Here is a 25,835-nt window from a genome sequence, read left to right as displayed (position 1 = left end):
AGGTATCAAAGCTTGTCTATCAGTTTCTCTGGTGTTCATAGAAAACTCCTGGAACAAACTGCGTGTTTGTGTCTTTTCTCCTCAGAGTTCAGTCTGACAAACATCATCACACAGACCTGGACTCCATATTTATGGTGTGTAAATGTTCATCCAGTGACTACAACAGACACCAACAAAGACTTGAGTTTGAAGCTGCACTCTTTAGACCAGTAGAGCTTTACTCTGTGACAGACAGGAGTTGAATTGGGATTGAACAGGTTTGGGGTGGGAGAGAGTGGGAGAGGACTGGGAGTTGTAGTTCACCACAGAGCAATAATCCATCAGTCTCAACAGATATGTTCTGTATGAATATGGTCTGTTGGAGACTTTTACAAAACATTTCTGCTCCTTCTTGTTCCTCTACAATGAATTCTCAAAAAAAGTTTTAGTTGTTTTCCAGATAATTTCAACCGCGACTTAATAACAAAGACCAAAATTAGATTCAGTCCTGGACCTCCATGGACTCTGTTTCTACAGGGTTTGAAGATGGAATAATAATGATACATTTTATTTATATGGGGCCTTTCAGGTCCTCCAAGGTCGCCTGACAGAGAATAAGCATATTAAATCAAAATCAAATCACATCAGATTAACCCACACAGCGCCAAAGTCACACCAAGGCACCCCACACACAGAGCAGGTCCAGACCCAACTCCCCACAAAACTATCCAGAGACCCTGTAACAGATCCACCGATGAGCAAGCACTTGGTGACAGTGGCAAGGAAAAACATCCTTTTAAGAGGCAGAAACCTCGGGCAGAACCAAACCCAGGGGGGCAGCCATATGTCTTGGCATGGGATGAACCATTATTAAGATATATAATTCATCAGTGAACTAGTTCAGGTGGTCTGATCCATCTTCAGCCACAGTCACAGTTAATACCCTGAATTTTCACTTCCTAAGTTGATGTGTTGAAGGGCTGTATCAGTTTGGTCTTCATGTGATGATCAGGATCTCTGTGTTGTCAGAATCTAAAGTCAAACTTAGTAAGTTACACCAGTGAAGTTAGTTTAGTGAAGTCAGCAGGTCTGAATCTTTCTGTGTAGCTCTGGAAAGAGACGTGGCAGCAGATGATACAGCAGCAGCTAAAGTTGAACTCTGCTGACTGATGATCTGATGCTTTGATCCATCAGTTTATACTGAGAGTGAACTTTACACAGGATGTTATTGTGTTCCAGCTGCTGGAGGAGAACATCGTCTGTTATGTGAAGAACGAGCTGAAGAAAATCAAAAGGAGTCTGAGTCCAGATTACCCACAATTCATGAAGAATGAGGATGATGAGGTGGATGAAGAGCAGAGGAGGAGCAGAGAGGCATTTCTGAAGATCACAGTGAACTTCCTGAGGAGGATGAAGCAGGAGGAGCTGGCTGACTGTCTGCAGAGCAGTAAGAGGATTTAACTTGATGGATCAATTAGACATTTACTAAAGTCTGAGGAGATGGAGAGAAATATGATCATATTCTTATTCTTTAAGAGAAGTAAACATCAACCTAGTAATTTATTCTTTGATCTTATTTGTATTTTGCCCATTCAGAGTTTAATGTGCCAATTTGTCGAAGTAAAATGAAATCTGAGCTGAAGAAGAAGTTCCAGTGTGTGTTTGAGGGGATCTCTAAAGCAGGAAACCCAACCCTTCTGAATCAGATCTACACAGAGCTCTACATCACAGAGGGAGGGACTGGAGAGGTCAATGAGGAACATGAGCTCAGACAGATTGAAACAGCATCCAGGAAACAGGACAGAGCAGAAACAAGCATCAGACAAGAAGACATCTTTAAACCCCCACCTGGAAGAGACCAACCAATCAGAACAGTGATGACAAAGGGAGTGGCTGGCATTGGGAAAACCGTCTTAACACAGAAGTTCACTCTGGACTGGGCTGAAGACAAAGCCAACCAGGACATAGAGTTCACATTCCCCTTCACCTTCAGAGAGCTGAATGTGCTGAAAGAGAAGAAGTTCAGCTTGGTGGAACTTGTTCATCTCTTCTTCACTGAAACCAAAGAAGCAGGAATGTGCAGCTTTGATCACTTCCAGGTTGTGTTCATCTTTGACGGTCTGGATGAGTGTCGACTTCCTCTGGACTTCCACAACACTGAGGTCCTGACTGATCCTACAGAGTCCACCTCAGTGGACGTGCTGCTGACAAACCTCATCAGGGGGAAACTGCTTCCCTCTGCTCGCCTCTGGATAACCACACGACCTGCAGCAGCCAATCAGATCCCTCCTCAGTGTGTTGACATGGTGACAGAGGTCAGAGGGTTCAATGACCCCCAGAAGGAGGAGTACTTCAGGAAGAGGTTCAGACATGAGGAGCAGGCCAGCAGGATCATCTCCCACATCAAGACCTCACGAAGCCTCCACATCATGTGCCACATCCCAGTCTTCTGCTGGATCACTGCTACAGTTCTGGAGGAGGTGTTGAAGACCAGAGAGGGAGGAGAGCTGCCCAAGACCCTGACTGAGATGTACATCCACTTCCTGGTGGTTCAGTCCAAACTGAAGAAGGTCAAGTACGATGGAGGAGCTGAGTCAGATCCACACTGGAGTCCAGAGACCAGGAAGATGATTGAGTCTCTGGGAAAAGTGGCTTTTGAGCAGCTGCAGAAAGGAAACCTGATCTTCTATGAATCAGACCTGACAGAGTGTGGCATCGATATCAGAGCAGCATCAGTTTACTCAGGAGTGTTGACACAGATCTTCAAAGAGGAGACAGGGCTGTACCAGGACAAGGTCTTCTGCTTCGTCCATCTGAGTGTTCAGGAGTTTCTGGCTGCTCTTCATGTCTATCTGAACTTCACCAAGTCTGGAGTCAATCTGATGTCAGAAGAACAAACAACAACTTGGAGGTCTAAACTAATAAGGACAGGATCTAAAACAACACGTCTCTACCAGAGTGCTGTGGTTAAGGCCTTACAGAGTCCACATGGACACCTGGACTTGTTCCTCCGGTTCCTTCTGGGTCTTTCACTGCAGACCAACCAAACTCTCCTACGAGGCCTGGTGACACAGACAGGAAGTAGCTCAGAGACCAATCAGAAAACAGTCCAGTACATCAAGACAAAGATCAGTGAGAATCTGTCTCCAGAGAAAAGTATCAACCTGTTTCACTGTCTGAATGAACTGAATGATGGTTCTCTGGTGGAGGAGATCCAACAGTCCCTGAGATCAGGACGTCTCTCCACAGATAAACTGTCTCCTGCTCAATGGTCAGCTCTGGTCTTCATCTTACTGTCATCAGAAAAGATCTGGACGTGTTTGACCTGAAGAAATACTCTGCTTCAGAGGAGGCTCTTCTGAGGCTGCTGCCAGTGGTCAAAGCCTCCAACAAAGTTCTGTACGTGCAAATAAATCCAGCCAGATCAACTGAATCTTTTTATTTGCTCAAACCAAGAACACATTTTTGAAATAATTTTCTCTTATTTTTCTGATTCTTATTCAGGCTGAGTTTCTGTAACCTCTCAGACAGAAGCTGTGAAGCTCTGTCCTCAGTCCTCAGCTCCCAGTCCTCTAGTCTGAGAGATCTGGACCTGAGTAACAACAACCTGCAGGATTCAGGAATGAAGTTGCTGTCTGCTGGACTGGAGAGTCCACACTGTAAGCTGGAAACTCTCAGGTCAAAAATTACAACTTCTTATATATTTTTACGATTTTTGTTTCAATCAGGTAAAATTAACTGAACATGTCTGCAGCTTGATGCTCCATAATGAATCACTGATTTGATTGACCACCTGGAGAACACAATAAGTGAAACAAATCAAACACACCAATATGTTGCTCAGTCATGCTGGGTCATCCTGGTGACTTCTATGTTCACTGAGGATCATTTACTTTTAGGGAGGTGGACACATCCTTTCTGCTTCTTTTGGCATCTGTCACAGTTGTGAAGATGGAGTTCTCATTCAGGAAAATATTTAAGGGGCTCAAAGACACCAGAGGTTGAGTGGACTGCTGATATGATGCTCTGTGGATGAATGAACCTGGTTGAACATTGAAGTGTTTGTGTAACTGTGTCTTTACTTTAATTGGTGTGTTTGTGGTTCAGCTGTTGTGTTGATCTACTGTTTTTTACCTCTGTGTTTTAATCATAATCAAGTCTGGTTTGAAATAAGATTGGCCAAAAACAAACAAACAAACAAACAGTGTTCTTTAACACAAAGGAAAACACAGCACAGCCCAGCATGATCTAAAGTTGGGAGCAGGAAGTACGAGATCACAAAATTCTTTTGAATCACCCCAGTACAGGAAAACTTCCCTTTTAAAGAGGAGAACCAGCCAACAAGGCCAACAGAGTCATAACAGAGTTCTTTATAAGGCAGCAGGTTCTTCATTTTGGCTTCCTCCAAACATCCAGGGACCGTTTATCTCTCTGCTTTAGGAACAGTTTGTTTATAATATCTGTAATATCACAACATCATTTATTAATGAAAATATCAGATAAATCACAAATATAGAATATTCATTTCAGCTCACTGGCCCAGGGATGGTGATGCAAAGTGATACAAGATTCAAAGTGTCAGAATGAAATATCTTTTTAGTAATTCTATGATCAGGCAGCTTCACAGATCTGTTCCATTCCAACGTCAGGCCAAGACAATTCATCTTTAAAATATGTTAATGATGAGTTTGGTTTTCTGTCTCGAGCTTTTGCAGCTTGTTTGTAGACTGTTTGACTGGTTTTAGAGTGGACTTACCTGCCAGAGCACAGATTGTTATACAAGAGTTCATATGTGGCAGAATCAGAGATAGAAATAAAGTTTGGCTGACTCTGCTGTTTGGTTATTTCTGATGTGTTCAAATCACAATGTTGACAGTTTGAGTCAGTTGTGTTCACTGTTGTGAAGCTGCTTCCTGTTGGTTCAAACAGACTTTCATTTTCTAAACTTCTACTTTTTAAACCTTCAGCTCTGAACAAATGATGAAACATTGAACGCTTTAAAGCAGGAACTTTGTCTCCTAAAGTCACATCTTTTATTCTTTACTCAGGTTGGAGAACTGCAGGTTGTCAGAGATCAGCTGTTCTTCTCTGGTCTCAGCTCTGAAGTCCAACCCCTCCCATCTCAGAGAACTGGACCTGAGTCACAACAATGACCTGAAGGATTCAGGACTGAAGGATCTGTGTGGTTTTCTGAAGAGTCCTCATTGTGGACTGGAGACTCTGAGGTTGGTCAGTGCTTGTTGTAGATATTTTTTTATCTTCAATCCAGAAATGATCTTCATGTTGAACGTGAATTTATTAAATTTTGATCAACAATTTTTTTTTTATATTTCTAGTTGTTTTATTATTATGATTATTTTTATTATTTTTTTTTTTTATTGTCGTTATTGTTGATGATGATGATGATAAAAGTTGCCATTCATTTCCAAAAGTTGAATTCGATTTGTTCTTTTTTCAGGTTGAGATGCTGTTGGTTGTCAGAGATCAGCTGTTCTTCTCTGGCCTCAGCTCTGAAGTCCAACCCCTCCCATCTGAGAGAACTGGACCTGAGAGGAAACCTCCTGCAGGATCCAGATGTGAAGGAGCTGCGTGATCTTGTGGAGAGTCCAGACTGTAGACTGGAGACTCTGAGGTCAGTCCACTGTGGTAGATCTTTAATCCACCGCTGAATCTAATGTCCTAATAAATGTCTTCAGACTTGGAGGGTGTGGAGCTGAGGACCAGAGTCAGTTGTGTTGTTGAGACTCCAGCCCTCATGGGGCTTTCAGACACGTGGCCGTGGCCCCCCTGTGCTCTGAAAGCTGTTATTTCCAAAGGATTGGAGCTCCACCACAGGTTTCCCTGCACTGAGCACAGTTCATGTGCAGCACAGTGATAGTTGTGTTTCTTTGTGGTGTGGTCATACTCAGTCAGTGTGTTACTGCAGTAGATGGAGTTCAGAGCAGCGGTACAGAAGCTGAGTGATGAGCTGCTGTGGACGGAGTCAACATCAAAAAGCTCTTCTACACACTTTGAAAACAAACAGTCCCACACATGTTGAAATGTTCTTCATTTAGAAGATTTTAGAGCTTCATCTTCACATCAAAGCAGAACTTTCCTTTGCTGCCACATATTTATGAAGCAGCCACCTGCTGTATTCCTACACACAGTATGTCCTGTATTCCACTGCAGCTGCAGGTCAGCTGAGGGAATCACTTTGTTTTAGAGTGAGGAGCTGCTGAACTTCAGCCTCCAGTGGCTGAAATGACAATTACATTAAAGAAACACTTCAAACATCCAGACAGAATGTGGTGGAACTTTGTTTTTAAGTCTTCTCAACATTTCTGATTTTTACATTTCTGCATTTTATCTGCATCTTTTATTCCTTATTCAGATTTGACAACTCCAGTTTGTCAGAGATCAGCTGTTCTTCTCTGGTCTCAGCTCTGAAGTCCAACCCCTCCCATCTCAGAGAGCTGGAGCTGAATCAGAACGACCTGCAGGATTCAGGACTGAAGGATCTGTGTGGTTTTCTGAAGAGTCCTCACTGTACACTGGAGACTCTGAGGTCAGACTCATGTTTTATTTCTGCTCTCAGATTAATATGATGTTACAGTTGTGGTGACTCTGACCTGCAGACAGGTTTATATTTATGACGGAAAATCCTCTTCAGGTTTTTAACATTTAAACTGTTAAATGGTTTGAAAGTAACTTTGGAAAACAGATTTCTATTAATTTGAAAATTTAATTTTAATTGCAAGCAGTTTATCGATCAATCTTGTATTTTTGAAAGGGAACATCATATATAAATTAATATTTGTATGTTAATATGCAGATTGTAGTTTGTTTTGTTTTTTTTTTTCATTTATTTATTTATTTTCATGTCGAATGGAAAGAAACTGCGCTTAGGTTTGTCTAAGAAGATGTTTGGCCTCTTATCTCAGGGGCTTCATCAGTTCATCAGTCCTCACTAGTCTGACAGACAGTGGAGTTGGACCCAGGTATTTAACCTCTGTAGGAGTGTTCACAAAGCTCCTTGTGACAACAGCCCATTAGAGGAGTTCCACTGACCTTTGTTAGTCCACTACTGTAGATACATTTGTGTGTCATTTCTGTTGTGGAAATTCTCTGTTGCTGGTGAAGAATGAAATAGAGACTTTTTCCGGCTGACAATTTTTCATTTTCTTTGCAAAGAAAAAGTCAATCATCACACGAGCAGGACAAATGAAGAAAGAATTCATAAATCACTTGTATATAATATTAATTTCAGCTCACTGGCCCAGTGATGGTGATGCAAAGTGTCAGAATGAAATATCTTTTTAGTAATTCTGTGATCAGGCAGCTTCACAGATCTGTTCCACAGCTGGAGCATTTGTCTCTTATGTCTGATACTTGAGGGCTCCCAACCCAAATCACCATGAAGAGCCAACACTGAGGTCCATTTGTGTACTGCTGTAAGATAACCAATAGATCTATGATGCTGAGTATTACAAAGAGAATATTCACAGAATCCCCAGACAGCAGAAGCATCGTCTGACACACACACACACACACACACACACACACACACACACACTATAGAACAGAGTGAAAATATGAACACCCAGATGAGCACAGTGTTCAGACTTGTTCAGGGCTCTACCTGCAGACTGAGTTAAATGTCATGTGTTGGTCCAACGTCAGGACATTTATACTGATCAGTGTAGGACAGCAGTACTGTCCCAAGATTAACAACATTCAACTTGGCCTAAAATGCTCCACTTATGTTTTGTCTTGGTTCTCCATTAGTCTCCACTTCCAGCACCGTTTTGGAACAATGTTCAGCATAACGTGAATATTTTTTCTTTCTTAGCCAACAGAATAGAATCATCCACATGTAACATGGCTCTATTGGTTCAGTTTGGGAAATTTCAGCCATAATACCAATTTAGTTTGAATATCAAACAGATTGTCAGATCCAGCAGGATGATGCTGTGCCAGACCATGTAAATGTGCCAGTGGTGGGATTTCATGGGGAACTCGTATTTTGATGCAAATGAGTCCAACAACCCCCCCATCTATATGTTACAGGTACCAGCAATGTAAGGCCTCTCAGCTTCAGTTATGGTTTTGGTGTCTTTGTCCCGGGGCTGAATCTTCTGCACAGTGTCTGGTCCAGCAAAGGAGAAAACACGTGTGACTGCTCTGTTGTCGTACCATTTGACGGCACAGATGTTGTGGTTCCCCTCCACTCGCATGTCAAAGCTTCCTCTCCCCTTTTTCTTCAAGCTCGTTTCGTCCTCAAGGTTGCAGTTGGGTAGGCGTACCTGTCTGGATGTTCGCACAGTCCAGGAATCAAGGAGCTTAACCAGCAATTTATTTAAATATATCAAAGTATTGTCTTTTTAATGCAAATGCTAATCACATTCCACTACATTCATACAATGTACTGGTACAATGTAATTCATGTAATTCATACAATGTACAACTCGGCCTTGCCTTGTTTGTTTGTCATCAAAGCGTATGACACGGGACAAAACTTGGAATGTCTTCAGAGACATGGTGGCTGGAAATATTGCCTTTCCAGTCTCAGCGTTCCAAAGGCTTGCTTGCTTAACCTTTTGATTTGTAAACTCCTGCCAAAATGAGCAGGCCAATGTAGGCTTCCAAGTCAACTACATCCAAATTTTCCCAAGTGTCCCCATCTTCAATATGGCTGACTGCATATCTGGTTGGGCCTGGAACCGTTTTGATAATATTAGCAGCACTAAGTCTACCCTGCTGTTGAAGTGGAGAAAGGGACCATATTTTCATTTTGGAGGGTATCGTGTCGCTGGTGGTTGAGTGACAACAGGAGGGTCAACACTCTCATTCCCATCAGATGATAACGCCTCCAAATCAGGGTCCTCCTCAACACAATCCTCTGTGTCACTTTCAGTGTCAAAGAGCTGTTCCAAAACATCACTGACAGTAAACCTTTTCCCAGAAACCATTTTTGAGAGAGAGAGAGAGAGAGAGAGAGAGAGAGAGAGAGAGAGAGAGAGAGAGAGAGAGAGAGAGAGAGAGAGAGAGAGAGAGAGAGAGAGAGAGAGAGAGAGAGAGAGAGAGAGAGAGAGAGAGAGAGAGAGAGAGAGAGAGAGAGAGAGAGAGAGAGAGAGAGAGAGAGAGAGAGAGAGAGAGAGAGAGAGAGAGAGAGAGAGAGAGAGAGAGAGAGAGAGAGAGAGAGAGAGAGCAGACTGCAGTATACACAGCACAATGAGGAATGATTTGGATAGAGAGCAAGCTTTTATATGTTTGCTCCTCCCTTATTTTGAATGAACTACCAATGTCTTTGACGGGGAGAACCCGCCCTCCACAGCATGGGAAATATCAGTTCTACTTCAGAAGGTGTTAGTAATATGTCAGATACACACACACATTCATACCCCCCATTTCATGTATCAACTTAAAAGTATCAATTCTGCACCTATAGGTGTGGGAATGTTAGGTCACACATGGGTCACACACAGGCAGACCAGTTTTACACAGCTGAAACAGCTTGGGGTCAAATTGACCCCAGAGGAATACCAATGTGTTCAATATGTGTTCAGCACATTGAAAAATGTCTTCATGATAATTTTATGCTCAATCAATTTTTACCATCAAATTTGGAAAAGTCATGAAATACGAAGCCAAAAAAAAAAAAAAACTAATATTTTTTGAATGATAAACATTGAACGTGGTCAAATTGACCTGAAGGATAATAGGAGGGTTAAGTATGATTTCCACATTCAACAGTTCATGATTCTTCAAATATATCATTAATGATGAGTTACATTTTCTGTCTAGAAGTTCTGCAACTTGTTTGTAGACTGTTTGACTGATTTTAGAGTGAACTTACCTGCCAGAGCTCAGATTGTTATACAGGAGTTCATATGTGGCAGAATCAGAGATAGAAATAAAGTTTGGCTGACTCTGCTGTTTGGTTATTTCTGATGTGTTCAAATCACAATGTTGACAGTTTGAGTCAGTTCAGGTTCTTTACAGTGTTGTTTCATTTTCTCATTAAATCTTGTCACTGTTTGTATTTGACTGTTGTGAAGCTGCTTCCTGTTGGTTCAGCTGTTTGACTTTCATTTTCTAAACTTCTACTTTCTAAACCTTCAGCTCTGAACAGATGATGAAACATTGAACACTTTCAAGCAGGAACTTTGTCTCCTAACTTCACATCTTTTATTCTTTACTCAGGTTGAAGAGCTGCAGTTTGTCAGAGATCAGCTGTTCTTCTCTGGTCTCAGCTCTGAAGTCCAACCCCTCCCATCTCAGAGAACTGGACCTGAGTCACAACAATGACCTGAAGGATTCAGGACTGAAGGATCTGTGTGGTTTTCTGAAGAGTCCTCACTGTAGACTGGAGACTCTGAGGTCAGACTCATGTTTTATTTCTGCTCTCAGATTAATATGATGTTACAGTTGTGGTGACTCTGACCCGCAGACAGGTTTATATTTATGAGGGAAAATCCTCTTCAGGTTTTACACATTTAACTGTTAAATGGTTGAAAATAGCTTTTAAAAAAGTTTATTTCAAAATGACATTGGAATGGAAAACATTAATCTAATGTTTTTGAAAGGGGACATTGTATATTAATTTTAAATATTAAAATCTTATTTCAATGTTTCTTAGAATCATCCAAAATCAAAGAAATCAACACAAATATAAACCCTTTTGCCAACAAAAACACCTCTGAGGTGCTCATACACAGAACAACAAAACTGTAATGGGTTCGCTCTCTCACCCAAGAATGGCACAAGTCTAGACTGGAACAGCTGAGAACTTTATTGACTACGTGCAATAGCCCAAACAGACGGCAGGCAGAGGCAGAGTCTAGAGACAGGCAGCAGGTCAGGTTACCGGGGCAGAGATGAGGAGTAGTGGTCTGGGGCCGAAGGCAGGTTAGGCCCCAGGAGGTCCGTCGGGAAAGCTGAGCGTAATGCAAAGACAATCTGGCAGAGAGGCAGAGTGGAGGAGCTGGTTAAGGGGAGTCTGGGAGGAACAGATGAGTCTGTTTATCCTGATTAAGAGAGGTAAGCAGGCAGGTAGAGTGGGTGGTGGAGGGGAGAACCAGGAGTGGACTATGACAAAAACAAAACATGGATCTGACTTTCTACTTCATCCAGTTTGCATAGTGAACAAATCCGGTCTTCCTCAGGTGTGGCATTAAAGCTCCCTGTTTCTGGGACTAATGGAAGTGTTCCTGAACACAACTGTCCATAATGATCTTTGTCTTTTAGTTCACTTATTCTTAATGTAAGGTTACACACTGTAAGTGTTCTTATTAAGACAGTAGGTTCTTCATTTTGGCTTCCTCCAAACATCCAGAGACCATTTATCTATCTGCTTTAGGAACAGTTTGTTTATAATATCTGTAATATCACAACATCATTCATTAATGAAAATATCAGAGAAATCACAAATATAGAATATTAATTTCATCCACATGTAACATGGCTCTGTTGGTTTAGTTTGGGATATTTCAGTCATAATGCCAATTTAGTTTGAATGTCAAACAGATTGTCAGAACTAATGCTTTCATTTTCCAAGGAACCTTCCCACCTGGTCCATTATTAGAATAATAATGTTTACATGAACCACTGACCCCAAAGCAGTTACATGAATGTACATGACCAACACACTGCAGCAGTGGAAATAAGGTGGCTCCAAACATACTTAATGTAAACATCACCACCTCAGGAAAACATCCATTTTGCTGTGATTGTGTAGCAAAGCTTTAGTCCAATCAGCTGCAGTGGTTTGGTTCCACACTAAGATAAGGATTGGCTCTAAGGGCTGGTCTGCTGGGGGAGCAGTTGCCCCGTTGCCCTCCTCTCTCTGCTGCAGGAAACATGTTTGCTCCGTCAGTCAGTTCAGGTTCTTTGAGGTGTTGTTTCATTTTCTCATTAAATCTTGTCACTGTTTGTATTTGACTGTTGTGAAGCTGCTTCCTGTTGGTTCAGCTGTTTGACTTTCTTTTTCTAAACTTCTACTTTCTAAACCTTCAGCTCTGAACAGATGATGAAACATTGAACACTCTCCAGCAGGAACTTTGTCTCCTAAAGTCATATTTTTTATTCTTTACTCAGGTTGTGGGGCTGCAGTTTGTCAGAGATCAGCTGTTCTTCTCTGGTCTCAGCTCTGAAGTCCAACCCCTCCCATCTCAGAGAACTGGACCTGAGTCTGAACTACCTGAAGGATTCAGGACTGAAGGATCTGTGGGGTTTTCTGAAGAGTCCTCACTGTAGACTGGAGACTCTGAGGTCAGACTCATGTTTTATTTCTGCTCTCAGATTAATATGATGTTACAGTTGTGGTGACTCTGACCTGCAGACATCAGGCTGATATTATACTGATCCTCACTGAGGATCTTCATGCTGACGTCTGTTTTCTTCTTCTCTGGTTTAGTCCAGTCAGTGTGGCAGAGAAATGTTGAACTACAGATTTAAAACTTAAAAAAAATAAATAAAAATCCCTCAGTGTTTCAATGACAGGAAATATTTTTCCTCACTGACATGGACAAATATATATTCAGTGGGGTCGGAATCATTCTCTCTGGAACAATTCGATTCGATTTGGATTTTTGGGGCTATGATTCGATTCTAAATTGATTCTTTCTTCAAAATGATTTTCGATTAAAAAAAAAATTCCATTCATAGTCATTTCTGCTTCAATCTATAGGTGTGCAAAGGATCCTCATGATCTATTCAAGTCTGCTTTTCAAGACAAAATGATGAATGGAGACATTAAAGTGTCTTTTTCACATTTATTAAGTTTTAAACATTTATCCATGCTCAGATGGAATTGTTGCAACTGTTGTTTAATACAATATCACATATTGCTTCAATAGCAAAAATAAAAGTGTCTCTTTAAAAAAAAAAAAAGAAGCAGTTAAACATGTTGCCTTTTAAATTTTAAGGAAAGTGCCTTTTCAAATGTGTGTGGACCACAACTGCTACTCTGAGCAGCAAGCTATAAAATAAGTCATGTCAAGCTCGGTAAAAACCAAAATGAGTCAGAATCTTTGCCTGCAATGAGGACGGGGCCTGTTGAATCTTTCTTTCCTCCATTATTGTAGTTTCCTCCTTGTTTTGGTGCATGTGTATGTTCCAGAACCAGCTCTGTGGTGACGTCAGACAGCGTCTTTGTCAACATTGTTTTATTTTTTAAATCGATTTTGGGACATTTTGAATCGATTCTGAATCATAGTAAATGAGAATTGTGATTCTTATATCAAGCGTTTTTTGTTTTTTTTTTTTCCTTTGGGTACAGCACTAATATTCAGTGATTTTGTGTTCCAACACGACTATAAAGTCATGTGACTCAAGCAGACTGAATGATTCAGACCAAACTCAGCATGTTAAACGTGGTCACCGCTGAATTAAGTGAAAGTGTTCCAGATGTTGTGAACCATGTGTTGGCTTGATGAAACATTGAACGTTTTCAAGCAGGAACTTTGTCTCCTAAAGTCACATCTTTTATTCTTTACTCAGGTTGATGAAGTGCAGTTTGTCAGAGATCAGCTGTTCTTCTCTGGTCTCAGCTCTGAAGTCCAACCCCTCCCATCTCAGAGAACTGGACCTGAGAGGGAACGACCTGAAGGATTCAGGACTGAAGGATCTGTGTGGTTTTCTGAGGAGTCCTCACTGTAGACTGGAGACTCTGAGGTCAGACTCATGTTTTATTTCTGCTCTCAGATTAATATGATGTTACAGTTGTGGTGACTCTGACCTGCAGACATCAGGCTGATATTATTGTTGCAACTGTTGTTTAATACAATATCACATATTGCTTGAATAGCAAAAATAAAAGTGTCTCTTTGAACAAATGAGCAGTTAAACATGCTGCCTTTTAAATTTTAAGGAAAGTGCCTTTTCAAATGTGTGTGGACCACAACTGCTACTCTGAGCAGCAAGCTATAAAATAAGTCATGTCAAGCTCAGTAAAAACCAAAATGAGTCAGAATCTTTGCCTGCAACGAGGACGGGGCCTGTTGAATCTTTCTTTCCTCCATTATTGTAGTTTCCTCCTTGTTTTGGTGCATGTGTATGTTCCAGAACCAGCTCTGTGGTGACGTCAGACAGCGTCTTTGTCAACATTGTTTTATTTTTTAAATCGATTTTGGGACATTTTGAATCGATTCTGAATCATAGTAAATGAGAATTGTGATTCTTATATCAAGCGTTTTTTGTTTTTTTTTTCCTTTGCGTACAGCACTAATATTCAGTGTTTTTGTGTTCCAACACGACTATAAAGTCAAGTGACTCAAGCAGACTGAATGATTCAGACCAAACTCAGCATGTTAAACGTGGTCACAGCTGAATTAAGTGAAAATGTTCCAGATGTTGTGAACCATGTGTTGGCTTGATGAAACATTGAACGTTTTCAAGCAGGAACTTTGTCTCCTAAAGTCACATCTTTTATTCTTTACTCAGGTTGATGAAGTGCAGTTTGTCAGAGATCAGCTGTTCTTCTCTGGTCTCAGCTCTGAAGTCCAACCCCTCCCATCTCAGAGAACTGGACCTGAGTTGGAACAACCTGAAGGATTCAGGACTGAAGGATCTGTGTGGTTTTCTGAAGAGTCCTCACTGTAGACTGGAGACTCTGAGGTCAGACTCATGTTTTATTTCTGCTCTCAGATTAATATGATGTTACAGTTGTGGTGACTCTGACCTGCAGACATCAGGCTGATATTATTGTTGCAACTGTTGTTTAATACAATATCACATATTGCTTGAATAGCAAAAATAAAAGTGTCTCTTTGAACAAATGAGCAGTTAAACATGCTGCCTTTTAAATTTTAAGGAAAGTGCCTTTTCAAATGTGTGTGGACCACAACTGCTACTCTGAGCAGCAAGCTATAAAATAAGTCATGTCAAGCTCAGTAAAAACCAAAATGAGTCAGAATCTTTGCCTGCAACGAGGACGGGGCCTGTTGAATCTTTCTTTCCTCCATTATTGTAGTTTCCTCCTTGTTTTGGTGCATGTGTATGTTCCAGAACCAGCTCTGTGGTGACGTCAGACAGCGTCTTTGTCAACATTGTTTTATTTTTTAAATCGATTTTGGGACATTTTGAATCGATTCTGAATCATAGTAAATGAGAATTGTGATTCTTATATCAATCTTTTTTTTTTGGTTTTGTTTGTTTGTTTTTTTTCCCCCTTTGGGTACAGCACTAATATTCAGTGTTTTCCTGTTCCAACACGACTATAAAGTCATGTGACTCAAGCAGACTGAAAGATTCAGACCAAACTCAGCATGTTAAACGTGGTCACCGCTGAATTAAGTGAAAATGTTCCAGATGTTGTGAACCATGTGTTGACTTGATGAAACATTGAACACTTTCAAGCAGGAACTGTGTCTCCTAAAGTCACATCTTTTATTCTTTACTCAGTTTGGAGAACTGCAGTTTGTCAGAGATCAGCTGTTCTTCTCTGGTCTCAGCTCTGAAGTCCAACCCCTCCCATCTCAGAGAACTGGACCTGAATTGGAATGACCTGAAGGATTCAGGACTGAAGGATCTGTGTGGTTTTCTGAAGAGTCCTCACTGTAGACTGGAGACTCTGAGGTCAGACTCATGTTTTATTTCTGCTCTCAGATTAATATGATGTTACAGTTGTGGTGACTCTGACCTGCAGACATCAGGCTGATATTATACTGATCCACACTGAGGATCTTCATGCTGACGTCTGTTTTCTTCTTCTCCGGTTTAGTCCAGTTGCTGTGGCAGAGAAATGTTGAACTACAGATTTGGGAATTGTCACATCTTTTATTCTTTACTCAGGTTGAAGGACTGCAGTCTGTCAGAGATCAGCTGTTCTTCTCTGGTCTCAGCTCTGAAGTCCAACCCCTCCCATCTCAGAGAACTGGACCTGAATTGGAATGACCTGAAGGATTCAGGACTGAAGGATCTGTCTGATCTTGTGAAGAGTCCAGACTTCACACTGGAGACTCTGAGGTCAGTAGAGGTGGACTCAGTTCATGTTCCTTTCAGTAATATTGTTTAAATCCAGTTTCAGAGCAAAGGCTCAGTGTTTCCTGTGAACCTTCAAACTCCTCAGTGAAGCTGTGAGAGGAGAACAGAAGCACATTTCAGAATTAGACAGAGAACAGTCAGCCAATGAGATCAGTCAGAGGACTGTTGTGATCATGTGACCATCAAATGAAGCTGATTCCAGCTGAAGAACTCAGAGATGTTCAGATTCTGGTCCTCGTCCATCAAACTGTCAGATCTGAGCTGAGACTGTTTGTTCTCTGATCAGGTTCATCTGTCACAGCTCTGAGATCAGTCTGACTGAAAGCTGCACATCACTGATCTTCTTTCATCACACTGTCACCATGTGGTCTTTCTGTAGACCAGAATCCTGTCTGTCTGTCTGTCTGCCTGTCTGTCTGTCAGTCTCTCTGTTTAAATGGACCTTCAGTAAATTATCAGTAAAGTGATGAACCTTCATGACCCAGCTCTTTATCTCCACTGTGGATTCAGGGAGAGAGAGAGGATATTCAACAAAGGTGTAGGCAGGAACATATGATGCTGTATCAAGTTCATAGAAATATGGGAGCAGCAGGCGTTGCAGGAACATGAGGTAGCGATGATTCACCACCTGCAGGATGAGGACAATGCCTGTCTCACTCTCTCCCTCTCTCTCTCTCTCTCTCTCCCTCTCTCAACCCAACCGGTCAAGGCAGATGGCCGCCCCACCTCAGCCTGGTTCTGCTCGAGGTTTCTGCCTCTTAAAGGAAGTTCTTCCTTGCCACTGTTGCCAAGTGCTTGCTCATCGGGGGATTTGTTGGGTCTCTTTAAATAAATTTTTAAGAGTTTGGTCTAGACCTGCTCTATATGTAAAGTGCCTTGATGTAACTTTGTTATGATTTGGCTCTACAAATAAATCTGATTTGATTTGATCTAAGAAATGAAATATCTGCCTCCAGATTTACTCTTGGAGACTCTAGTCTAGTAAACCTCCATCTAGAGAGCAGAGTGGCCTGCTAGGACAGTAAGGAACTATGAGCTCTCTGAGATATGATGGAGCTTGGCCATTAAGAGCTTTATATGTTAAAAGAAGGATTTTAAATTCTACTCTATATTTTACTGGCAGCCAATGAAGAGCAGCTAACAGGAGAGATATGATCTCTTTTCGTAGTTCCTGTTAATATTCGTGCAGCAGCGTTCTGAATCAACTGAAGGTCTTTTAGAGATTTGTTTGGACATCCAGATAGTAATGAGTTACAGTACTCCAGCCTGGAAGTTACAAATGCATGGACTAGTTTTTCTGTCTAGGATGTTTCTGATTTTCCTAATGTTTCTCAGGTGGAAGAAAGCTGCTTTCCTGACTTTTTTTTATGAGAGACAAACAAAAGTCCTGGTCAAACATTATTCCAAAGTTTCTTACAGTGGAGCTGGAAGCCAAACTAATGCTGTTCAGACTGATTAGATGATTAGATAGTGTTTCTCTAAGGTGCTTATGGCCGAGTATAATAACTTCTGATGACAGTGCTGTCAGTCCACACTCCACATTTTGTTGTCCAGGCTGGGGATTGAAACAAGCCCCAACACACTGAGCCACTGCTGCCAAACAAAGGTGTTTCTGCCCCGTTTCGAACCAAGGAAGTTTAGTGTGTGAGGCAAGCATGATAACCCCGACACTACAGAACCTTTAAACCCAGCCTGCTGCAGAGCTGCTTTCCATGATGATTCCTGCTCAGCATTGATTGGTTCTCAAATATTGGTTACCAGAATGTTAATAATAATTAGTAATATTAAAGTGAACCACAGGACACCTATCTATTTTAAGAAAAAAGACCTCCTAAGACAATAACTCTTGCATGGAATGCATTTTTAATTTCTCTTTCGGGTGTGTTGTTGTTCGTATGAATCAAACATATTATCAAATGTATTATACTCTTCTGCCAGCACTAAGTGGAAGTATAATGGCCTCATATGTGGAAGCCAGGAGGTTAATAATATTCAGACTAATCAGATTTATTTATGTAGGATTAGTTGATATTTATCTGCTGAGACTGATGTTGGATCATCACCGTCTGTTTTTAATAAACTAACTCTGACAGAACCTCAGTATGTTCCACTCACTGTCTCACTGTTGTGGTTGTTTTTATCTCTACAGGTTCAACAGCAGAGTAATTAAAGCTTCTACAGAGAAAACCTGTGAGTACACAACCACTGAGTCCTGTTCACCAAACTGACTGTGCTCTCTTCATCAAGATCTTTATACATTACATTTCAGGTCTGAACATGTTTGGACCACCTGGGCCTGATCACATGATCATATTTAAGTTTAATACTGTGAGCTTGTTCGTACTTCTTTCAATATTTTAATAATATTACACTAAATGTTGCTTGATCGTTTTATATATTTAAGTTGTTTACATTAAAAGTCTCAGACAAATTTCAGCTAAAGGTTACAGAACCATATTATTTCAGATTTATTTTAATGTGTGGAGGTTTTTAATTTCATGTAATATATAACAGATGAACATGGATCCTTTCAGTAAACATGGTGATTATTGTACGTAGGATATTTCTGGATCATTTAGTTCTATGGAGTTATCTTATCTGTTCATCCACACAGAGCCAATCCCAGATTGATTTTAATTTCACTTTCTACAGCACAGCAGCTGTTTATCAGTCAGTCTATAAATACAGCTGCAGCTGGTAACTTAAACTGAATAAAGACAGCTACAGACTGAGTCCAGTCAGCAGATTTTTGGACCCGCCCACTCAGATTGGTACACAGCCAATAGAAAACCAGGATCATCTGAGAGAAAAGTGATGACAGGAGGTTTTGAGCTGCTGCTGCAGGACTCTACAGTTTCCTCCATCATCAGAACTGAGTCAGAGGATGTGAGCAAAAACTGATTTCTGCTATCTGCTGTGTCTTCTCCTCCCATCAGGTGATTCTGATGTCAAACAGAGTCCAATAACAGGAGAGACAAAGATGGATGTGTCAGAGGATGCAAAGCTGGACAAGGTGAGAGGTCAAACATCCTTCCTGATGCTTCAGACTGATTTAGAGGCTCGGCACACGGCAGGAAAAGGAGAACAAATATTAAACCAATATTTCCTGCAACTGGCAATGATTTAATCTCTTTGGGCAGAGAAAGAGAAAAGGACAAAAACTGAAACTATTGTTTACATTTTTCATATTGAGTGATAGACGAGGAGTTTCTGAGTTAGATCAAAATATGACTGAAGACGAAGACATGTAAAGTTTCAGTCCAGTTTGTTCCCTTAATCCATCATCTGGAGCTCGTTAAAATCTGGACAAACATCATTTTGAGGTCACGATCAATCAGCTGATTGATCAGCATTCGGGCTTTCAGATGATCAGTTCTACCGTCTGATTTCCAACATGGCTGCTGCTTCTGTGCTTCAGTTCAGTTGGACCTGTGTGTTGGTTATTTCCAGTCAAACTGATGATGTTTCTTTCTGGACCACAGTCTCCACAGAGCTTCACACCTGAGCTGAAAACTGAATCTACCAAAGTGTCATACAGGTAATTCAGCTGATGTCATCTCTGCAGTGTTGGTGGTCTCATGGATGGTTCCTCCTCTTCCCCTTCATGCTCAGTGTGCTCCTCTTAGACAGTTATATGGTGTTTGTGTGTCGGCTCATTCTACCTTCTGTGTCCTGCAGGTTCAGGTGTCCTGGTCCAGGTATGTTCCAGTGTTCTTTCACTGGACTGGTGTTTGTTGTTGATCAGGAGGCGGAGCTCCTCTACAGCACTGTCCAGTGGGATGAAAGCCTCCTCCAATCAGCTGGCAAGACGGCTGCTGGGCCGCTGTTCAATATCCACTGTCCTGAGGACGCTGTCTGTGAGCTCCACCTCCCACACTGTGAGACAGAAGATGGTGAGATAAAGATTAGTGCTTTTTAGATAACAGTCCTGTTATCTGTTCTAACAGCCCTGCTGTGATGACAGACTTCCCATTCAGACTTTGTTTTATTAGTTAGTTAGTTAGTTTTATTTTGGACTTTAATCTCAGCCTCACAATGTTACAGTCACAGTCCACTGACAGTAACAGACCTTATTAAGGCAATCAGAAGAATTTAATAAATGATAAAGCAATGAATGTTTTTTTGTTTTGTTTTTTTTTAATAAGATGCTGGAAAATAAACAGTTTTCTAACATGTAGATCAAAGGAGGAGATATTTCTATAGCAAGCTGATGTTTTCCGATTTGTGATATCAATCAGATGGTTCATCAAGAAGACTAGTTTGGACGTTGGGTAACAAACAAAGTCTGAACATCACAGAGACAAACACTGACAGCTGACTGAATTTCCTGACATTCCTGTCCTGGATATAGAATAAGACCATCACTATAATTTTACAGACTGTGTCTCTGTTTTCCAGCTCTGCCCTCTGAAGGTCTGCTGTCTGTCGTCCACGTCACTGATGATGGAATGAGCTTCCTCAAACCTCTGGAGATCACAGACACTCATGTGATTGTCAAAGTCTCTCATCTCTCTGCCTTTGGCCTCGTCTGGTTGGGAGAGATGCTACAGAGGTTATTCAACAACAAGAAACCTATTTGTGGCCAACTTCTGCTGTTCCTCCGACCTCCGGCCAGAGACATTCAAATACTGGATGTGTTTCTCATGCCAAACAACCTCCCTCTGTCTGAGGTAAAGCTTTGTGTCATTCACTTTAATAATCAAACTTCAAACATTCTAATGCTCAACATCTGAACAGTGAACCTTTAAATGTCTGTTGTTGGTGTTAATTTCTGCCTGCCAGTTCAGCAGATGTCGTAAACAGCAGGCTCTACTAAATTAGGCACAGAATGGAGCTTTAGATCAGGATCTTTGTGTGTTTTTCAAAATCAGTTTAGTCTTTCAGCACTAACACTATAATGTCCTGTTGCTGAAGGTTTCTAAACAACATAAGGCTGATCACATCATGATCCCTTCTGCCTGCAAACTGATAGTTGACCAAAGGTACAGTGTCCTCTCTGATCCAGAGGACTTTGAAGTACAGCCTGAGGTGAGTCAAACCTCCATACACTTCTAACATCTATTCCTCTGAGAGCTGTGTCACTGTTCGAGATCATTCTTGTTTTGGTCTTATTTCTATTGGGTGAATGTTAGCATGCTAACTAGTTAGCTTCATCTAGTCACTTGCTGTGGATTTACTAGATAAACATTTTGTTCCTTTGTTTTGTCTCCTCTTTCACAGTCTGCTGAGTTTTATTTAAATTATGGGCCGAATTTCTTTCCGACATTTGTGGTCTTCCTGACTCCAAACCAAAAGAAACTGACTCTGATGGTCAAAGATGAAGAAGGAACAGAAGTGTGGAAATGCAAAGTCCCCCTGCAAAATAAAGGTTTCATCTTCCTCTATATAAAATATATAAAGAAGTGACTCGCACTAAATAAAGTTTAAAGACCAAAAACCAACCGGTCTACATCATAGTGCTACAGTTATTTGACAGATGTCATGTGACATGAAATAAAAAGGTACACAATCATTGCTGCTTTTCCACTGAATGTGTCTGAACAAAGTTTTAACAAAGTTCCCAACAATCCTGTTTGTTAAGATAAATACATACATGATCAATACATGACATGTCATCTGAAATATGATGTTAGATCAGTGTTTTAAAGTGCTGGTTGTTATTGGTGATTACTAAACAAGTCTTTCATCTGGCTTCCCGTTAGGTCCAAATAGGGAAACTGATCAAAGCGACCTCCCAGCTGACGACAACCTCCAAGCAGAGGAGAGGCTGCTCCTCGCTCGGGCAGAATTCATTCAGAGAGTGTCTGACACTGTTCTCAACCAGCTTCTGGATAAACTGCTTGAGCGTGGTGTTATCAGTGATGAAGAAATGCAGTCAGCCAGAACAAAATCCAGAGCAGAAAAAGCCAGAGATGTGATCGACTCAGTGAGAAGAAAGGGGGAAGAAGCCAGCTCATTTCTGATTGCTGCTCTCTGTCAGCTGGATGAATGGCTTTCCAGAGAGCTCTCATTAAGATGAAGCCAAAGACACAAAGACTCTGAAGATGGATGGAAATATTAACATGCAAAGTTTTGCTGTAAAGTCTCTTTTCTTTACTTTTTCTTTACTTTTTACTTTGGGATCTGGGATTTATTTTCCAACATTTTTATATGTTAAAATGTGTGTTAGTGTTTACTATTGGGAGCTTTTTTAAAAAGAGAAATAAAGGTCCAAAAACAGGACTAGTTATTGTTCAGTCAGACCAACAGCAGGCTGCCTTCCAGCAGCCATTTCTCAGCTCTTTGTCTGCAGTGACAGTTCCAAACGGCTGCTGCTCATCAACCAATGAAACAGGCAGACAGTTTGTTCCTCTCTTCTGATTGATTGACTCAGTTTGTTCCTCTCTGCTGATTGTTGGACTCAGGAAGCTTTTTCCTTTAATCTAATTGGTGCTGTTTGAAAAGCCAAAGTAGCTCAGTTGGGAGAGTATTAGAGTATTAGCTAAAGGTCCCTGGTTCAATCCTGGGTTTTAGCATCTAAGGTGCTACCTGAGTGAGTATCCAGCTCAGGTTGTTTTGACCTACATTTCCAATACTCTGCCTCCACTTTAAACCGTGGTTAAGCCGATGGACTAGAACTCCATTGGGGTTTCCCTGTGCAGGTTTGAATCCTGCCAACGGTTAGCTGTTTTCGATCCATGAAAGAGGATGTTGGAGAATCCCCGTAATATGCACATCTTTAATATATGACAATGTTATAATTGTCTTTGTTTAAAGACAATATGTATCCTTAATCTGTAAGTTTCAGTTTTTCACCTGTCCACTGAGCTCATGTTACACAGTGTATGTCCTTGAAGGTCCAGAATGATAAGATAACATTTATAGAATTAGAAAGTCAGTGTGTTAAAGTTGATACACACCCACAACAACACTCACACACATTGTTTAACACATTCTAAGAACAAGTCATGGACAGTGGTTGGCCTGTCTATCCCTGGTTACTGGCCAGTTATATTCGGTTGTGTGAAAGTCGAACCTCTGTACGGGACAGACCCAGCTCAAGAAGATAAATGTGAAATTTTTCCAGATATCGGGGCTCTTTCTGGCAGAGATCCTGGGGGAGCTCTGTCACTTCGAGCCCAGATGCCTTACTTTACCTGTACCAATAGGATACCAATATAATTACTGAAGTGTGCTTCGACAAACACAAAATCTTTCCCAGATGATCACATCCACTTTGACAGAAAGTGGATGTGGCGGTTAAAAATTACACACAATAGACTGCAACCTAAATGCAGCAAGCAGAGTGGCACAGCAGAAGCGTGCTGGGCCCATAACCCAGAGGTCGATGGATCGAAACCATCCCCTGCTATTAATACACACTGCTACATATACATACTGGATGTCCCATCATGAGACATGAGTTTTTCAGCAGCACTGATTAACAGGAAAACATGGAGAATGTTGTCTATCATATCTATAATATTGATCGTTGTAACCTACAGTTGACGAAAACCAAAAATAGTTTTTTTCTACAACATCTGACTTTAGCAACAAGGAACTGCTGGGATTTAAACACAGGCTGCTTTAACCAGCCAACATACACAACCTTTATCTGCATTGAAATCATTCAGCCTGTTACCGGCTCAAATCCACAGCACTCTACTCAGCTGTTTTTGCTGGATAGTATAGTATCTCTTTGTTGGAGGTGAAGCCAAGTGACTTCAAGCATCCAATATGACCAGGACAAAATGAAGAAGCGTAAAACCAGAACGTTGTGACAACAACAACAACACTCTTACCAAAGTTTGTCTCCTGTGCAAAGCGGTCAATCACCAAATTTTCATCTGCGCAACAACCACTAAATTACTGTTTCTCTTGTCCAGAGATTGCAAGTAAAAGCTGTAATACAGGAAGTGACGGCTTTCATCGGTTTGTTGAAGTGATGAGCCGGAACTCCGCTGAGAGTGAAGCACTGCTGGGGTTTGAATGCAGGATGTCCTGTTTACAAGACAGACAGTTTAGGCAGATAAGCATCAGTACTGCCAGTTTCTCTGCAGTCTGTGTCGGTCAACACTTGTGTGTCTGAAGAGACTTAGATCGCACACAGGCTCAAAACTTGCACTTCCAGGTGGACAAACCAGGTTGTCTACATGTCAAGTGAATTTCAGTGTTTCACTGGTAAGATTCAGGTTCCACCGAGATTTGAACTCGGATCGCTGGATTCAGAGTCCAGAGTGCTAACCATTACACCATGGAACCCTGCAGGTGTGCGCTCAGATAGATGTGAAAGGAATTTTAGTCTTTGAAAAGTGTGGGCGGTCAAAAGTCGACCAAAATACCTTTGTCCCCAAACACACCTCACAGCAGTAGAGGTGAAAGAAAAGTGGTTTCTGTCAGAAGTGGGATTCGAACCCACGCCTCCAGGGGAGACTGCGACCTGAGTGCCAGCTGCAGAAGGATTGTCCAGGAAAGTGTTGGAGGAATGTTGGAAGCAACAATCATGTTCACAAAGTCCAAAATTCGTCAGCCAATCGGTGTCGGTGTGGCCCCAGCCTCAGCATGCTGGAGAAACAGGACACAGCCACAGCGACAGTAGGAAGGAGGAATGCCCTCTGCCAAAAGTGGTAAACAGCTGCCTGGGTGAAAAACAGGAATTTTCACTGCCAGACCATATGGGACATGACTGTCGGACCCAATGGAGCTGAACAGAGAGGCGATCCCTGATGATCACCTCACATAAGAAGCATGCCACATGTTTCTCCGACATGTTCTCACTCCCAATGCGTCAACAGGCTGAGGCATGGTTTGTGTCCCTTACCGTCACATGCCGACTCAGGTCATTCTTGACGAGTTAGGTAACCCGACTGACTGACATAGAACTCCATAACATTGGAAATTGACGCCAGGGGAGACATTTGGGGGCGTCCTCCTAACTCTTTGCTGTCATGGTAACATGACGTTTCCTGTCATTTAAAACGTCATTCCTGGGGTTCAACTGAAAATGCACATCTGCAGTCAGACAGGTTCAGGTAGATGCAGAGTGCTACATTAAAACAAACCACTTTACAGTAAATGCCACCTGCATTATACACAATATACTGCAGGTATATTGGAAATGTACATGCAGAGGATCTGGTAATGGAAGTGTAATGTGTATACTGCAGCTGAGGTTGATGGTAAAGTGGTTTGTTTTAATGTAGGACTCTGCATCTACCTGAACCTGTTTGACTGCAGATGTGCATTTTCATTTGGACCCCAGGAAGAGTAGCTGCTGCCTCAGTGACAGCTAACGGGGATCCTAACAAGTGATAAACAATAAACAGACATTTCCAACCATCATCAAAATGTATTCTTTCATCAAATGTTCCTAAACTTCTATTAAAGGCAGCATTATTGCAGCAGTCAGCACTCTATGGTGGAGGTCATGAGAAAAAGTGTGAGGAGTCTTTGATCTCTGTGATGTCATTAGAACCTTTGTGACATCACAGAATCAGCATCTCCTTTGATGGTTACTGATGGAACATGAAAAGGTCAGATCCTGATATAATCTTGTGAATCCACAAGTATGCCTTTCTTTGTTTGTGTACCAACAGCCTGAGCTCTGGTTCTGACTTTGTTTTGATGAACCTCATTATTTACACACAGCACATTCAGGACATTAATGTGACAGTTTATTATATGCTAAAGAAAATCCTTTGTTATTTGTCACAGTGGACTTGGCTCATCATATTTTGCTGACTAACTGGTATTGGAGTTGTGCAGAAAAAACAGAAAGATCTGACAACAGCTTTGAAAGCAGATACAGTCCATCCAGATAAACTTTGAATTAACCTTAAACAGGTTCCAAGGATATTTAGAGAATGTTGAAGAAGGACCAACATGGAGAGGCAGGATTCGAACCCACTACA

The 25,835-nt window shown here is 41.3% G+C and overlaps 1 protein-coding gene, 1 non-coding gene and 1 pseudogene across 3 annotated transcripts; 2 read left to right on the top strand and 1 right to left on the bottom strand.

Annotated features, from left to right (window-relative positions):
- The window catches only part of LOC115053648 (NACHT, LRR and PYD domains-containing protein 12-like), a 135,799-nt pseudogene that overhangs the window by 83,454 nt on the left and 26,510 nt on the right, over positions 1-25,835 (top strand).
- Positions 19,046-23,226, top strand: LOC115053813 (NACHT, LRR and PYD domains-containing protein 1b allele 2-like). 2 transcript variants are annotated; one of them, XM_029518630.1, is made up of 6 exons: positions 19,046-19,483; positions 19,624-19,838; positions 20,344-20,615; positions 20,860-20,973; positions 21,166-21,313; positions 21,648-23,226. In XM_029518630.1, the coding sequence occupies exons 1-6, from the start codon at positions 19,404-19,406 to the stop codon at positions 21,962-21,964; spliced, it is 1,146 nt and encodes a 381-aa protein (XP_029374490.1). In that variant the 5' UTR covers positions 19,046-19,403; the 3' UTR covers positions 21,965-23,226. The 2 variants fall into 2 exon arrangements, with proteins under 2 accessions (XP_029374490.1, XP_029374481.1); XM_029518621.1 differs by having other exon boundaries at positions 19,048-19,838.
- On the bottom strand, positions 24,115-24,186 carry trnaq-cug (transfer RNA glutamine (anticodon CUG)). Its single transcript has one exon. It is a non-coding gene; the product is annotated as a tRNA-Gln (tRNA).

This window comes from Echeneis naucrates, chromosome 2, assembly GCF_900963305.1.
Source record: "Echeneis naucrates chromosome 2, fEcheNa1.1, whole genome shotgun sequence".
Classification (NCBI taxonomy): domain Eukaryota; kingdom Metazoa; phylum Chordata; class Actinopteri; order Carangiformes; family Echeneidae; genus Echeneis; species Echeneis naucrates.
Note: the sequence above shows the minus strand (reverse complement) of the source record. Positions and strands in the feature narration are given on the sequence as shown.